The sequence below is a fragment of the Botryllus schlosseri genome, chromosome 1, assembly GCF_051294905.1.
Source record: "Botryllus schlosseri isolate E-star chromosome 1, Bs_hap1, whole genome shotgun sequence".
Taxonomy (NCBI): Eukaryota; Metazoa; Chordata; class Ascidiacea; order Stolidobranchia; family Styelidae; genus Botryllus; species Botryllus schlosseri.
This window is the reverse complement of record NC_137236.1, coordinates 6,328,177-6,345,555: the sequence shown is the minus strand read 5'-3', so window position 1 is coordinate 6,345,555 and position 17,379 is coordinate 6,328,177. Positions and strand designations below refer to the sequence as shown.

Genomic DNA, 17,379 nt, shown 5'->3' with positions numbered 1-17,379 from the left:
CTTTCACTCATTAGGTGATCATCTGTTATGCTTGCTAATTGAAATAATCAATCATAGTGTAATGTTTATGTGAGTTTTAGTCATATTCAAGCGTGTTTACATTTAAGCTGAATTTCTAAACTCAATCTTGTAAAGTAGATAGACGAGGAAAACTATTAACATAAGGTAAGCGCAAACACCATAAACTGTGCTACTTGTACTTCTTCAGAGTACTCAATTAGGTTTTTAGGTGCATGCAACAAATTCTGTCAAGTGTTTATGATATTGGACTGCTTCAACACTATGATAATTATCGTATTAAGCAGAAATGGACCTAAAATACTAACGTTTTACTTACTCGGAAATGGCTGCTTCTACCTTAATTTAAAAAACTCAAGTAAAGCTTACGAACCCCATAGTGTAAACGTCTCTAATGCGCTGAAAAAGTACTCAATACGCTATATTTGAATCTAGAACTGTTAATTCTCGTAAAACGCACTGGGTGTGGGATTCGAATCTACGTGAACACTTGTTCATTGTAACTTAAGTCCATCACCAAAAAGCTCTATTTTACAAAATTTTCGGAGTACGACTTTTTTCGGTGAATTCTGTTATGCGCTTTGTTACTAACTTTGAAAGCAAGCAAAGTTTGTGGTATTTGATCAACATGGAAATTTTGGAACTTTGCGTTTAGGTGATATTGAAAACATGAGTTACTTAAGAACATTTCGTCTCATAGGTGTGGGTAATTTAAAATACAGAGTATTAAAGTCATTAATGCATCGGTCACAATTCTGCTCCAATTCAAGTACATTATCAAAACATAGTGATCAAAATTATCGCAGAGCAATTCCGATTTTGCGTAAATTCCGTTATGCGTCTTACTACGTTACTAAGGATGATGTAGTTAGTTACGAAATCAGGTGTGCTATCTTCCCAATCGGCATGGAACAACAGCAAAATCATCACAAGGCAATATCGAAAAACGACATCTCGACTCATGTGGATTAGTAATTTAGAAAAAATTTAAAATATTGGTGAAGTTAGTTCGAATCCCTAATAATGAATGTTATTTATTGAGTTAGAAATCGCGTACCTGCAGCGAATAGTTTGATTAATTGTAACGCCGAGAATTGTGCGCCTGCGGCTAGTCCGCTGGCGTTTTAGTGCTGATTAAATTATCCTCATACTCGACGTGCAAAGTAAATTTGCAGGTATTCGAATGAATTCAGTTGTAGTGTGCGTTCATATTAGGTCATGAAATGCGGAGACCTCGGCAATCGAAACCGCGATCTGTCTGCACTCAAAATCGCATTTTATATTAAATAATTAATTAATTAGTGATGATGTGTATAATTTTGATATATCATCATAAAACCCCGAGCCTAGTTCAACGTTGATGAGTGGTATCTGTGAATATCTGGCAAATATAGTATTCTATTCACATCATAGTTTTCGAAATTTATGTGTAATGTGAATGTTATTTATATATATTTAATCATCTAACGTAATCATCATAAAACCGCGGCAATAGTTCAACGTTGATGAGGGAGGGGGGGAGTCTTTATTTTCATCGAACCAAAATACATAACAAACGGCAGTGATGGTGGTACAGAAAATATGCGTGCACAGTATTCGGTATTAGATAGGAATGATCGATAAGACCGTGAAGGTCATCTAGTCTGATCACACCAGCATCAAACAGGTACACTTGACTCTGAACAGTCTGGCTGTGAAGAAATGTTTAGTTAAAGGAAAACAGAAAAAAATTAAACAATGGTGGCAAATGATCAATGAAGCAATGTCTGGGCGAGGTAGGGCAACAGTGTTAGTGTAACGACAAGAGGTGATCAACTATAGGGCTTTTTTGAATCTATTATAAGGCAATTCACGGATATGTGGTGGTAATGCATTACAGATGATAGGTCCCGAGTAGTCGATAGATCTCTTAGTTAGGTTGATATTGGGTGGGGGTAAGTAGATGTTTCCTTTAGACGAGGATCTCGTGTAATGGGAATGGACATGTTTAGCAGGTATGAAAAAGTCATCAAACACAGGAGGCAGACTATTGGAAAAATATTTGTGAACAACTTTTGATACTTCGAAGCGATATAGTTCATCAACTCGCAAAATTCGATGCTTACGGTAGTAAGGCGATAAATTGGTACGTAAAGGTACAAATGAGATCAGCCGTATCGCACGGTTTTGCAGGGTTCCAATTCTGCACAAAAATGTTGTGCATGCATTTCCCCATCCTACGATTCCATATTGCAGATGAGAGTGGAAAAGAGAGAAGTAGATGGTTCGTAGCACTGATCTGGAAACCAGAGATTGGAGACGGGTCATTATTCCCACACACCGAGCTAGTTTTGATATTGTGCATTCAATATGCTGCTTCCAAGACAATTTGGAAGCAATGGTGACGCCGAGATATTTTGCTGAGTCACATATTGAGATTTGTTTATGATTGATGTTCACAGTGAAATTATGACTGGCATTATTTAAAACGAGCATCTCGGTCTTATCTGCATTCAAACTTAGTTTGTATGCTTGGAGCCATCTCGACACTTTTGGGAGTTCCATATTCACAGATGCATGCAAACCATCGACAGTGTTGGAGGTTATGAAGAGGTGAGTATCATCAGCAAATAGCGTTGTGCGGAATAAAGATGCATTAACAATGTCGTTAATATAAATGAGCAAAAAAGTCGGTCCAAGGACTAACCTTTGTGGCACTCCACAAGTTATATCTCTGGTAGTCGTTCTTAATGACCCCAGTTTAACAAATTGTTTGCGGTTTGCCAGGTAGCTTTCAAGTAGAGTTGCTGCAATACCCCGGATTCCATAGTGTTCTAGCTTGTATCTTAAGATTCTGTGGTTATGATGAGTATGATCTGATTGTGACGTTAACGCTATTACTGATATATTATGCTCTTTTTTCGAAATTAATGAACATTATTTAATTATTGATCTGCGAAAATACAAAGTTCTAAATTCACATAAGAATAAGCGACAATTCATATTCCCAAAAACAGCGCAGTACGCGTTTTCGAAGTAGTCGCATTAGTCCTAAATACACATATTAGAATATTAGTCCTAAATGCACATAATAGAATATCTAAGGAAAGTATAATCTAACGTATAATGAATGTTATTTATTTCTCGGAAGCATGGACCGGCCATAGTCCGACGTTAATTATATTATGAGAGTGTTTACATTCTAAATAGCCTGAGGGGCGGGGCGCCAAACGATTCAATCCTTACTACTATTATTTCACACATATTTGAGTATGCGGTAACCTCACGAAGGATTAGGGTTAGAACAGAAATAAGTGACAATTTGTTGGTATTCAAGTCCCCACCGGTGGCGGTTCTGGTATTTGTTACTTATTATACTATTATTCTTCCAGTGAAAGCGGATTCTGTGACAACTAAATACCTAAATATTACCTTGTGAGCAGGGCTTTGGAGCAGCTGTAAATTTGCATTGCTCCAGCTCCGGCTTCGGAGCTTTCATCTCTCATACATTAGCTCCGGCTCCAGCTCCGGAGCCGCATTATTACCACTGCTCCGGCTCCAGCTCCGGCTCCGGCTCTGAAAACTATTGAATGTGTCTGTCTATATCAGGGGTGGGCAACCCGCGGCCTGCAGGCCATATGTGGCCAGCGAGAAGGTTTTGAGTAGCCCGCGAGCTAATTTCCCATTATATTATCGAAATTCTGTTATATTATCGAAATTGAATTGCTCAGATTGTGAACTTGCAAGGCCAACCAAAAGAGAAAGCATATTCGCGTTTGCGCTTGCAGAAAACTCGTCGACGATGAAATGTAGGCACAAAATGATTGTCGTATGTTAGCGGAAATTTTCGATATCGATATGTCCATAGATGCCGAATAGTCCTGTCCTTGCAAACTGAGCCCAGCGGGCGGTATACAGTCGACCCGCAATATACCCAAGTAATATTAATATTACCTTTGAAAATTCGACGCACCTGGCTCGGCTAGTGGACCGCGCTCTCGTTCGTCAATTTCATGTGGCCCTTCAGCCGAAAAGGTTGGCCACCTCTGGTCTATATAGATTACTAATTTACCCGTAGTTTAGTTATCTATAGTAATCTAGAGTCTGTCAGCCGTCAGTTACATCGAATGCAGCAACAAAGACAAAGGTGCCGCCGTGCCGGCTTGTGACGACATAACGTGTACTTGTCAATTGTCGATAACATCATAGTTGCACAAGAACGCACTATACTCCGTGCCATTGCCGTGCACGGCATTAAAATTCTGATGCGGCGTTTTAGCACTGGCACTGTACTCGTTAACAGCCATACAGCTCAATTCAATCTTTAAATGTGCGATTATTATTCAACTGTAACTGTAGTAAGAGCAATATGGGCGGATATAACGACGTGATCAAAAGAAGTTCGATTTGTACCAAATGGCCAATGGTTTGACGTTCGATATTGGTGAACTCGTTACCAGTCCATCCGGTGTTGATCAAGTTTATCGGAATATAATATTTTCCCGTTGAAACGAATCGAATAATCGAATTAAACACTGTGTCATGCACATTGCGCCATGCTCATTACGAATTAAACTATGCAGTATGCACATTGCGCATTAACAAGTTTACGAAACAGATGATTACAAATTAGAAATCGCGTATCAAATCTTTTGATTGCGGTGTTTTGTAATAATGAAAATGATTCATAAACTGATATTGATATGCAACAAATGTGGTCAAAATAGGACGTCGTGTGTATCAAATCAGTTGGCGCGCCATGAAAAATCATGTCGCCGTCTCGCCGACTCCTGCCCGTGTTCATTCAATCTCGGCGCTGGTTTACGCAGTCAATGGGTGTGATGGAGGTGTGTCTGTAGCCTGTCTTGGATTGTAAAATCGATATGTGGCACTTCCGAAAGCGATACAAAAGCGCGCTTGCAGTAATAACAGTAGCACACGTTATTTTGGGAAATTGTCGGTCAGTGCTAGTCAGCCTCGTCGAGATAGTTTAGTATTTGGTTGGTATATTATGCATTGGGATAATGATGCCTTGTACGATTCAAGCTGTCATGATTTCAGAACCTCGTCTTTGACATCTACATGAAAATCATAACCCAATGTATTGTATTGTATTGTATAACGATTCTTGCCATACACTGATTGCTAATTTGTTGAGTTCGTCACGACCTAAGATTGTGTTTCCATTCCAGGCAAGCCAGAAGACAGCGAGCAGGCTTGTGCAAGCTACCGATCTTGTTAGTTACGCTCAAGCTAAATACTGTCCTTTTCAGTTGTTCTAGTTCTAGTTGCGCATTTTAAAAAGCGAGTAGTTATAATTGTCTTGTATTTCTAAACTCGTTCAGAAAATCCGAGTTTTCGACAGCATTGAAATGATTTAACTCTGCAATTGTTCTCGGTCAAGTAACATTTTGTATTCATTTGTATTGTCTAAAGTCAGTTAGCTCTGTATCGTGCATAGATATTGCATGTTCTGTTCATGTTCAAAGTGCATATTTTTCAGTGTTGGCATTATTAGCTCAGCTTGTGAGGTGACATTAACACATATATTGGTGCGTGAGCATTATGGGAAGTAGTCAGTCAGTACTCAGTACTATAGTTAGACTCATCTTAGTATATAGCAGGGCTCTTCAACCGGGTGTTTCGTACACCCTAGAGCAGACCTGGGCAAAGTGCGGCCCGCAAAAGGTTGCTTGGAATTCATAACATTAAACCTGTTTTTTGAATGTTGATGAGCGGACTAAAACCATAGGCTGTATCAACTAAACAGGAAATTCGTTGACTTTGAAGCCTGTACGAGTGTACATTAATATGCCACGATCACGCTGCATGTACGTACCTCGCATGCGTAGTCGGATTCAGAATAAAGGCAATGTGGCGAAGTAGGAGTAGTAATTAAAGTGACAAGAAATCACTCTTTCCGTAGTTTAGGTCAAACCTTCTTTGTTGCCATTGTCACATCACGCATTAAAATGTACTTGTTTCAAATTGTTACGCGAGGCGTTTCAAATCCCCAATTCGTAAAACCGGTCAATCAGTGCTCGCAATTACTATATGACTCATCATATCTAATATCTATCACCCATATACAGGCCGTGTTATTTTTGGCATTTCAGGAGCCAGATGCCAAAACTGCCAAAAATAAAAATTTGAAAATGCCAAAAATAAGCAATTTTTGGCATATGCCAAAAATAACACGGCCTGCCAAATAGTGTATTTCGTTCATGGTGTTGTGTTAACAGGACCGCGTTACAAGCGAGAAGAGCGTTTGTGAAAGGCAGGTTTCTTAATCTGGGTTCAGCCCACCCATTAGGGGTGAAAGCATGGTGTCCTAAATGGTGTGGGCACAGCGAGATTGAACGGTTGACTGCATTTGGTTTATATCATACTTTCCATTTGTTCTAAGGCAATTTTACGACCATTTTTGACCGGCTTGCCGAGCGCTAAATTTGATAAAAACGGGTATCAATGAGAAGCTACCGCAGTACTGATTATTAAAATATATATTATATTCTGCTCATGGAACTGGAACCCCCAAAATCAACCACGATTTTTGCATTGTGATCGAGTTGAACATTGTGACGCAACAAACTGTCTGGCTATTTCTGAGCTGCATAGTGTCGTTTTGCCAGACAGTCTTGTTGCGTCAATGTTCTGAAAATAGCTAACCTTCCCAGGACTCTTCCATGCGAGTTGGTAATATTAAAGCCACCTGAAGTGACAAAAGTCCTCCGAAAATATATCGGTAGACTGAAAGAGAAACGATAGTCGGGCTACTAAATAGAATGTGTTAAGAGACAACACAGGAAACTCCTGGAAAAGGATCGGGAAGAAAATTCTTTCCGCGATGAGATCGATGGCACTGGCGAAGTGATCTATTTTCATGATGCATGGAAGCCGGTTCGGCCCTCCAAAGATTTTGAAGCTCTGAAAACCTTTTGTGGATGACTGGCAACATTCTTTCCCTCAACATTTACTGTTGAAGCCGATATTTCCCAGATTCGCTGGGCGAGAAATTAATTCAGGAGAAACTTGGCTGACCTGAGTTTGGAAGCACTGTTACAGTGCAAACGATTTAAGTCTATTCAAAAGCTGTAACAATCAGCTGTTGAGCGTGTTTGTTAGGATTTTCTTTCTTTTTTTTTTGCTTATTGGCATCGATTCCGATGGATACTGTACATTTTGTGGTTTCGTTTGATATTATTAACCTATGAAATCGTTAGGTTTTTTTCTTCTTCTTATTGTTTGTAGGCACTGATTATACGTGGATGCTGCAAATTTTGGGGTGTCTTTTGACAAACTGGCCCAAATAAAGCGTTTTTGTGACTAATTCGAGGCTGAAACTATCTATTTAGAGGACGATGCCAAAACTGCCAAAAATAAAAATCGAAAAATGCCAAAAATAAGTTATTTTTGGCAGTTTTGGCATATGCCAAAAATAACACGGCCTGCCCATATAGGATGAGCATGCATGTCAAAAAGAGAAAGTCGAAAGCTGAAATTCAAAGAAGGTTTAGAGCACTAAATATTTGTATACTGCAGTTAGGGGTGAATCCGCCCCTTTAGTTTTTGCCGAGCATGTCGCCGCGATTAAGGATTTCAATTATGACAAAAACACGAAACACTCGGTTAAGGGCGGGCGAATTTTAGAAAAACTGCAAATTTCGCCCAACATCAAGGCTATTTGAGTTGCGCAGTGCTCGTAATGCAGCGACCAAGTCAAGCTTTGTACTACCCCATATACATTTCAGTGCAGTGGTTGTCGAACTGGGGGTTGGGCGCGAAAATTTTCACTATCATGAAGCGGGGCGTGCCTAAAATAAGTTTGAGAAGCACTGTTCTAGTGTCCTAATAGAAGAACGTGGATAAGGGTTTAAAAAGAGTTAAAATGTATCATGTTTAACATTGTTTCGAATTATGACGGCAAATAAATATTTTATTAATCACTCGCCACTTTCTTATTACCTAACATCAACACATTCACTGATCCGGATTTATTAACAATGTAATTTAGAAATATAATTAAAATACGCTGGAGAATATAGCTAAAAAATTTCACTCGGCCCGCCAGCGTATTTTCTACTTCTCATTTGGCATACGCATGATTTATATGCATTTCGGCGTCAGCCATTACCGCGCCATGACGTACTAACACATAAGGAAATTTAGGTTAACATGGGACTCCGAACAGTGGGCCAAAAATTCGGCCGCGAGAAAACCCCTTCAGTCGTGAATGATCGAAAATTTTCGCTATTGGCGCGATTAAGCTATATACGTAAACTCTCTGCTTAGGCTGAGTAGAATAGATGTGCTCACAAGCAATGTTCCCTCTAATTTTTCACGAGTCTGCGCAAATACGCCAACTCACTGCGCAGGCCCTTGAACAACAGTGCGCAACCAGGCCCCCCATAGGATAATAAACCGAACTTATGGGGGGCTTCGCCCCCAAGACCCCCCTCAGGCTACGCGCTTTTCACCGCTACTAATCATCTATGCCTGGTCTTCGTTTAGTGGTGTTCCGACTAGACGCGCGAAGCGCGAAAATTTTCTATTATTCATGATCAAATCGGTCAATATCATCGGGAATTGCATATAATGCTATCAATTTTAATCCTGTCCCTGCTCACGTAATCACATTTACAGGTAAAGCTGATCGAGTGAGAAAAGGTAGGACCCCTAAATATAATTAAACATCTTCGGGCGTACCCGTTGTTATGACTTCCTTACATCTTGCTATTTCGTGACCTCCTATCTGCTATGCCAAAAGATATTTAAATCTAGACATAAGTCACTTTGATTCCACTGCGACGATATGGTGACATACTATGGATTACTAGAAGACAGACATACACGCACGAGAACGCACTTGAAATCAAGACATGCCATCGATGTAGGCCTATCGCGTTAAAACACTGATGTGACGTCTTAATACCGACAATGCACTCATTACTATCAAGATATAATATACGAATATATAATGACACGAATATTCATGTCTGATTGAAGCAAGAACAAGATCAGCGTATGACCTTATCGACAGACGATACCCGTTCAAACGAATCGAATAAAATCACAAAATTGTGCTGCTGAGAAGCTGAAGGCACGAAGTGCACAGTGCATATAATTGCTGCATTTCCGATCAATGTTTGCCAAGGGATGGATTTTTTCAACAATATTGGTGCTTGTACTTGCATATTCTGCATATTATCCTATATCACCATACGTGATCAGATTCGCCTGATGGAAGTGATGACTTCGAAAATTCGCGGCATGTAATTGTACAGTAAATCTTACACAATATTCATGCCACGCGGAGAAGACTATTCGTTAGTTTCTCGCAGTTAACTTCGAGCTAGCCCATTGTTATTTATAACTTTGTTAAACCATGTTATTTCGCCATTCCCACAAAGGATTGCGCTATTGATATGATATCAGTATCGCTCACGCGTACGATACCATAATAAAAGAAAAATCTCTTTCTTGAGTCGCACACGATTGCAAATTCTCATTGCTTCGCCGAGCGCAATATTTGCCTTTTCGGGCCGCTCTTGTAGGCCTACCTCGGTTTCAGACTTCAGCGATATCATTATGTACCCCTGGCAATGTTCCCTCTCATTTTTCTCGAGTCTGAGCGCCTGCGCAGTGCTTTGGACAAGAGTGCGCAACGATTAAAAAAAAAAGTCATCACTTCGGATTTTTTGTGCGCAGCCTGGATTTTCTGTGCGCAGAGACCGTTTCAGCACTGCGCATTTGCGCACGTGCGCAGCTTAGAGGTAACATTGCTCACAAGTACAGGTGAAAACATCCACCCAACTGTAGGGTCAGGGGGCGAAGCCTCCGGAAGTTTGGCTTATCGACCTGTGGGGGCCTGAATACCAATCTTTTCAGGAGTGGGCTGACGAAGTGTTTTTTTCGGCCCGGATTTGCCGATGGCCGGTATAGCTGCCGTAATGTGTTTTTTTGCGGCAAGCATTGCATTCGTAGTTGCCAAAGTAGCCTGCGTCTGGTGGCAGTGGACAATGAGCAAGGTAGCTTGACAAGGTCCTTGGTTTGACTCCGATACGTTTCATCTCTCGATATTGTCAAAGAGAAGAATATTATTAGAGTTGGCGTGGTCGGTTAAATCCACGGCCTTCGGCGCGAAAGACTGTAAATGACTCTCGGCGGAAGCACGTTTATCTGAACAGGACAATTTTACCTCGACTCGGCAGACTCACTACCATAAAAGCACATAGATGCAATCATGAATATAATTAGATCAAAACCCTCTAAATGTCACTCTCTAGCACCATATAATGCAAAAAACGGTTGCATACTGTACATTTTGGCTTCATTTCAATTTTGAAAGTTCACCGTTCCGCTAGACATTTTTTTTTAATTTTACCGGTCCGCGAGGTGAAAAAGGTTGAGAACCATTGATATAGACAACATTGTCAGAATGAAGCAACACGGTGCATCACCAGCAAGCAGTGTGCACACAACTTCAGTGTTGTCAGCTAACAACTGCTGCTGTTGAACGTTCTTTCTCCATTCTTGGCAAGCTACTTAGTAAGAACAGACACTTTCTACCCGAGATAGCGCAGTGGTATAATCCGCGGCTGCAACACCAATGGGCGTGGGTTCGATTCCGACCGAGGTCGACTTCATAATTCCGATAGCTAAGTGTTGGAGGTTTACCTAGGCTCCGCCTCGCCACCTCATAATGGTATTTAGACAATCATTGCTCCAGTCGTTTTCATGTTATTGATATTTTGGTATTTCTTACAATATCCCGAAATAGCGATTGCTCTGTCTACAATCTAATGGTGCTTATTGTTTAGATTAATACCACAATATATAATTGAGCTACGGTTTATTTGCTTAAATGATGAAAATCTGTTGAAAGACGTCATCTTTGGTGTTACCTCTACTGCCATAAAGAAAAGAGTTCTGTGGCGCTGTGAAGTTCATTCTCACAAAACGGAGGATGTCGTGCTGATGCGATATTTTTGAGGCAGAGACTTCTCGAAACATTATTCTCTATCCTCTGATCTTGAATCAAAAATAATAACTGTGATATAGGAGGGAAAGCATTTACAATGAAGTGTAGCATGAAACTTCGCGGTGATGTACATGCTGGCATCAAAAACCACAATTGTGATATTTGTGGCAAAGCATTTACCGGAAAGGGTGACCTCAAGCGTCATAAGGATATACATGCTAGCCGTAAAAATTATACAGGTGATACTTGTGGGAAAACATTTGCTAAGAGGTCTTACCTCAAGATTCATACAGATATGCACGCTGGCGTCGGTAATCATAACTGTGAAGTATGTGGGAAAACATTCACAGGGAAGAGGAATCTCAAGCATCATATGGATATGCATGCTGGAATAAAAAATCATGAATGCGATGTATGTGGGAAAGCATTTATTCAGAAAAACCATTTCAAGCGTCATATGGATATGCATGCTGGCATCACCAATTATAAATGTGATGTATGCGGGAAAGCATTTACTAAGAAAGGTATCCTCAAGCGTCATATGGATACGCATGCTGGCGTCAAAAATCATGAATGTGATGTATGTCAGAAAGCATTCACTCAGAAAGTTAGCCTCAAGCGTCATATGGATGTGCATGCTGGAATCAAAAATCATGAATGTGATGTATGTGGGAAAGCATTTACTGGGAAAGGTAGCCTCAAGCGTCATAAAGATATCCATACTGGCGTCAAAAATCAAATATGTGAAGTATGTGGAAAAGCATTCATTAGGAAAGAGGATCTCAAGAATCATATGGATTCGCATGCTGGCATCAAAAATCACGTTTGTGATATATGTGGTAAAGTATTTGCGAGGACGGGCAACCTCATGCGTCATAAGGATATCCATGCTAGCGATAAAAATTATACATGCGATATATGTGGAGAAGCATATACTAGGAAGAGTTACCTCAAGTGTCATATGGATACGCATCCTGGAATCAATAATCATGAATGTGATGTATGTGGCAAAGCATTTACCTTGAAGGGTAACTTCAAGCGTCACATGGACATCCATACTGGCGTCGAAAATCAAAAATGTGAAGTATGTGGAAAAGCATTCACTAGGAAAGGAGATCTGAAGCATCATATGGATATACATGCTGGCATCAGAAATCATGAATGTGAAGTATGTGGGAAAGAATTCATTCAGAAAGGTCACCTCAAGGTTCATATGGATATGCATGATGGCATTAAAAGTCAGAATTGTGAAATATGTTGGAAAGCATTTAATCATTCAAGTAACCTCAAGCGTCATATGGATTGGCATGCTGGCGTCGAAAATCATGAATGTGCAATATGTGGGAAAGCATTTATTCACAAAGTTAGCCTCAAGTTTCATATGGATACGCATGCTGGAATCAAAAATCATGCATGTCATGTGTGTGGGAAGGCATTCATTAAGAAAGGTCATCTCAAGCTTCATATGGATATCCATGTTGGAATCAAAAATCATAAATGTGACGTATGTGGGAAAGCATTCATTTTGAAGTATAGCCTCAGTCTTCATATGGATATTCATTCTGAAATCAAAAATCATGGATGTGAAATATGTGGGAGAGCATTCATTTGGAAAAGTAGCCTCAACGTTCATATGGATATGCATGCTGGAATCAAAAATCATAAATGTGAATTATGTGGGAAGGCATTTACTGAGAAGGCTAGCCTCAAGCTTCATATAGATAGGCATGTTGGCATTAAAAGTCATGGCTGCAATGTATGTGGGATAGCAGTTACTGGAAAGGCCAGCCTCATGCGTCATATGGATATGCATATTGGCATCAGAAGTCATAATTGCGAAATATGTTGGAAAGCATTTAATCGGAAAAGTAGTCTCAAGCATCATATCGATACGCATGCTGGCATCAAAAATCATGAATGTGCTATATGCGGGAAGGCATTCGCCTGGAAGAGTAGTCTCAAGCATCATATGAACATACATGCTGTCGTCTAAACTCGTAAAAGTGACATATGTGGGAAATCATTTACGAGAAAGGAAGGTCTCAAGCATCATATCGATACGCATGCTGGCATCGAAAAGCATGAATGTGGTATATGTGGGGAGGCATTCGGTTGGATTAGTAGTCTCAAGTATTATATGAACGTATATGCTGTCGTCTAAACTCATAAATGTGGCAAATGTTGGAAATCATTTACTAGAAAAGGAAGTCTCAAACGCCATATGGATATGCATGCTGACATCAGAAACCACGAATGCGACATCTGTGTGAAATCATTTACTCAAAAAGATGACCTCAAAAATTATATAGATATTCGCACAGACGTCAAAAATGATGTAGGAAATATTGTTGATATATGTTGATGTCAATAATTAAAATGAGGTAGTGCGAAAATTTATTTAGTCGGGTAAAGGACTGGGCGAAATCGAGTACCTGAGTGATTCGATTCTGAATCACGTAATATGCGTCGAGTAGAATAATCGAGTATCACTCATTATGACGTCATAACAAAATATAATTTGTTAACGTTCAAATATGTACCTTTTATGCCACCACAAAGAATATGATGCCTGTTATCCTTCACATTAAAGATACTTTACTATTTTTTCGACCATACCGATTTCATTTCACTTCGTGACAATATTGTGGGATGACTCTGACTTCGGATATGTTCTATTTCCAGTAACATTCGTAGCTTTATACTATATTTTTCGTATGCTACTATGCGAAAAATAAAGGTTTCAAGGCTTCAAGAGTGAAAATTACTATCGAAACTATAATTCTCGTTGATAAATTAAGTTTCAGTGACGAAGAGCGTATAATAACAACACTCGAAAAAAAATGCCTTTCACTACTCGACTCGAATCATTAAAATTAATACTCGATTCAGATTCGAGTACTCGAATCATTGTGTCCAGCCCTAGTCGGGTATACATAACACAGGCTCCATACGGCGCTGCATGCTGGTATATATATTTGCGCAATCCTGGCAAATACATTTAGTCCTAACAATTGTCTCAAGTGTCATTCCGATTAAAATGTCCGGTTCCGTGGATTAATAATTTCAGATGGTTGTGACAGAATTGAAAGAGGGGAAAGCGTCGAAGTAGATTGGTGTATTCTTGCGATCAAACCTTGGTCTCGAACATGTACATTAGGGTTGTTCAAAAAAACTTTTTTTTCCAAATCTCACTCGCCTAGTGACTAAATCGTCAGGTTGTCAGGTTGCCAGGTTAGTCCCCGGATCAAGGATAATCCGAGAATTATCAATGAAAAACTCGAGTAACTCCGCTTCTACAAGTCGGAATTGACTCAAATTTGTTTTGCTTCGTCTCTGAAGACAGCTCAACAATTTCATGGGGTTGACAGAAAAATTTGAAATTTTTTTTTTTTAATTTTTAATAATAAATTAAAAATTTCAATTCAAGATTGCACGGCCTCTACATGTTGGAATTGAGTCAAATTTGGTGTGCATCGTTTTCTTAGACAACCTGACGATTTAGTCATTAGGCGAGTGAGATTTGGAAAAAAAAGTTTTTTTTGAACAACCCTAATGTACATTGTACATTGTACACTAGGTACAGAGTATACCAGAGGTCTCAAACACGAGGCCCGCGGGCCGCATGCGGCCCGCGTCGGCATTTTGGATTTTGAAGTATTCGACAATATTCAACCGTATATATCTTTTTTTCGATTTGAGAACTTCAAATTCGCTCTAAAAACCGAAAATTATTCATTGCACGTCACTATCGTCTCCCTCTCAAAAGTTAGCCCGCAGTGGAAGATCAGATATTACGTCACATTACCTGTTTATGATGGTAAAACTTGACCTGCTGATGATTTGGGACTGAAATTAGATATTTGGACTTGAGCATAACCTTTTCGAGCCAATTCGAACTCGGACTGAATTGGTGATAAAATAAAAAGTGACTCAAGTTGAGTCGGGTCAAACGTTACAATCAAATAAATAGTTGGTATACAACCAGTCTAGATATCGGGATACTATCGTAGGCCCCGCGACAGCTTTTACGATGTCGTGATGCATTTATACGATCACATGGTGTCTATAACTAATTATTTTGACACACAATGCAATGTATAACAACAACAATTTTACTGAAATATTTAACCATGTAATTTTTCGTGCTGGGCGTGAATTCAAAATAGTAAATCAAATTTTCACGATGTGTATCAAATGCCACTCTTCAACGTACCGTTAAGAAGCGCCTATTCGCCAATACATTGATTACCGCTATTATTGGTGCTGCGGCCCGCGGCGCCATCAAAATCAAGGAAATTGGCCCGCGAACTCATTTGAGTTTGAGCATGGCCTACTAAAAACAAACTATTTTTAGTAGGCCATGGTTTGAGACATCTGGTATATACTGAGTTGAAAGTACAGCAGAGTATAACATAAAAAGATCAAGAAATGAGAACTATAAGACAATGTGTCGACAGGTGAAATGTATAAGTCTGAACATGGTTCAATAATCTTCGGGGCAGGTTTTAAAAATCATCAATGTCGTATATGCGGAAAAGAATGTTGTCGAATTGGTCACTGTAAATGTTATATATTCATCCTGGTGCTAATGCCAATAACCATGAATGTGACGAAATGTTAATTCTGAATAGAATCTCAAGTGAAAGCATTTAACTAGGGCTCGGCAAAATCGAGCATCCGGACGATTCGATTCGGAACCGAGTATCATGAGTAGGCCACACTGCACCGAAATTCACTAGCGACTTTGTTTCTTTCTTTGCTCCACTCCTTCGCTAGCGAGGTCGCTAGTGAAGTCGGATACGATGCGTATTAGGCCTACATCACAGCCACGAAAAAATTTATTGTGAAATATGGACAAGTTGTTCGGAGACCTCCGCCATGTACGGACCTAGTAGGCAATACAATGATGTATGGCATTTGCAATAACAAAAAAATAATGATATTCGAATATGTGTATATATTGGCTCTTGCAACCACAATAATTCAAATGTTTAAATTAGAACACAAGATATGTCCAACGATAACGACACGGGCCGTGTAATGATTGACAGGGAGATTACAAGATCTGATGAAAAACTACCACTGATACACAACCCATGCTTGATATCAAGGGACTGGATATTTTATTGCACCGATTTTCCGATTTGATCATCGTGATCACTTCATCCATCAATCAGCTGTTGTGCCCAGCCCTACAAAGCTCTCTGCAACTTACCAACACCAAAAGCCAATAGCAGATCAATAAATCACTACGATACACCACATTTGGCTTGTTGAAATAAGTGTTCATTTATTGTATGCCACTGCCAATCAAAGTATATTGCAGCTACAGATAGCTGTCAGCAATGTCTTGGACTGTGTGTGCAATGTGCATATAGCATTTTATTCTTGTTTTCAGCTTCTATCATATCATCCGGCCAGCCAACATATCTTTAACGGCAGGCAGAATACCTTTTCGAATGATGGCCAACGTTGAAGCATTGTACTAAATACCGTACCGGTGCAGTTTCTCACTCCAAGAAAGACGTACTTATTTTGCCTAGCTTTACACCTAACCCAGTCGGCAAAAATGAGACTTTATGACTGGCACTGTTTAACATCGCCGAAACGCATTAGTACAGTGATACTTTGTTTCGATGCTTCCTGTGCCCCGTGATTCTCTTGGACATTGATCGTATTTTACTACATATCTCTCGCTATCCTGCTTTGTATCTCTGGTCAACATCTGCGAGACTCCATTCAACTCGTTGCAGTAACTTATACGATCAATACATGTGGAAGAGGCACATAGGCCTATGTCGTTGTACACTGTACGTACCGTCGTGCAGTCGTTGAAACAGTCACGGCAAGAACTAACGTAGGATTGCTGCATCTGATCCATGCGGACAAACGACCAAGCAGCGGTTTTTGAAGTATCTATCACGAAGTGTTTAAGTATGGGTTGCGACCGCACCGCAACAGACTTGTACGAACTACCAATTATGTTGGTGCGCGGTCAACCAACTACTTATTTTCGAGTAGCTCTAGTTCTATTGAAGGATTTTGAAAAGTTTTGGTTGCGCATGTCAATGGAAAATTATTTGTCGAACAACTAGAAAACACATGTCGTCGTTTGTCGTGAATCGTGATATCGGTGTTCCGTTGTGTGTTGTGTGATGTCATTGCTAGATCAGAGTCATCACTACCAACAGTGACGCAGAGAAGGTTTTTGGGGTCGGTATCCCTCCGCATTGCAATCTCTTACTCAAACCGCCGTCATTTGAAATTCAGATTCCATCTCCAATATTTCGTAGCTCTTTTACAGGTCGGTTATTCGTTTTTCATATTTATATGTGTTTGACGTCATCAGAACACATGGCGACTCACCACCGAGAGGGGGGTCTAAAAAGGCGAGTCACCAC

At 39.9% G+C, this 17,379-nt stretch overlaps 1 protein-coding gene across 1 annotated transcript; it reads left to right on the top strand.

Moving 5' to 3' along the window:
* Window positions 1-4,772: 4,772 nt before the first annotated feature.
* LOC145453518 (uncharacterized) lies at window positions 4,773-14,189 on the top strand. Its single transcript, XM_080331520.1, has one exon. The coding sequence runs from the start codon at window positions 11,076-11,078 to the stop codon at window positions 12,969-12,971; it is 1,896 nt and encodes a 631-aa protein (XP_080187646.1). The 5' UTR covers window positions 4,773-11,075; the 3' UTR covers window positions 12,972-14,189.
* The last annotated feature ends 3,190 nt before the right edge of the window (window positions 14,190-17,379 follow it).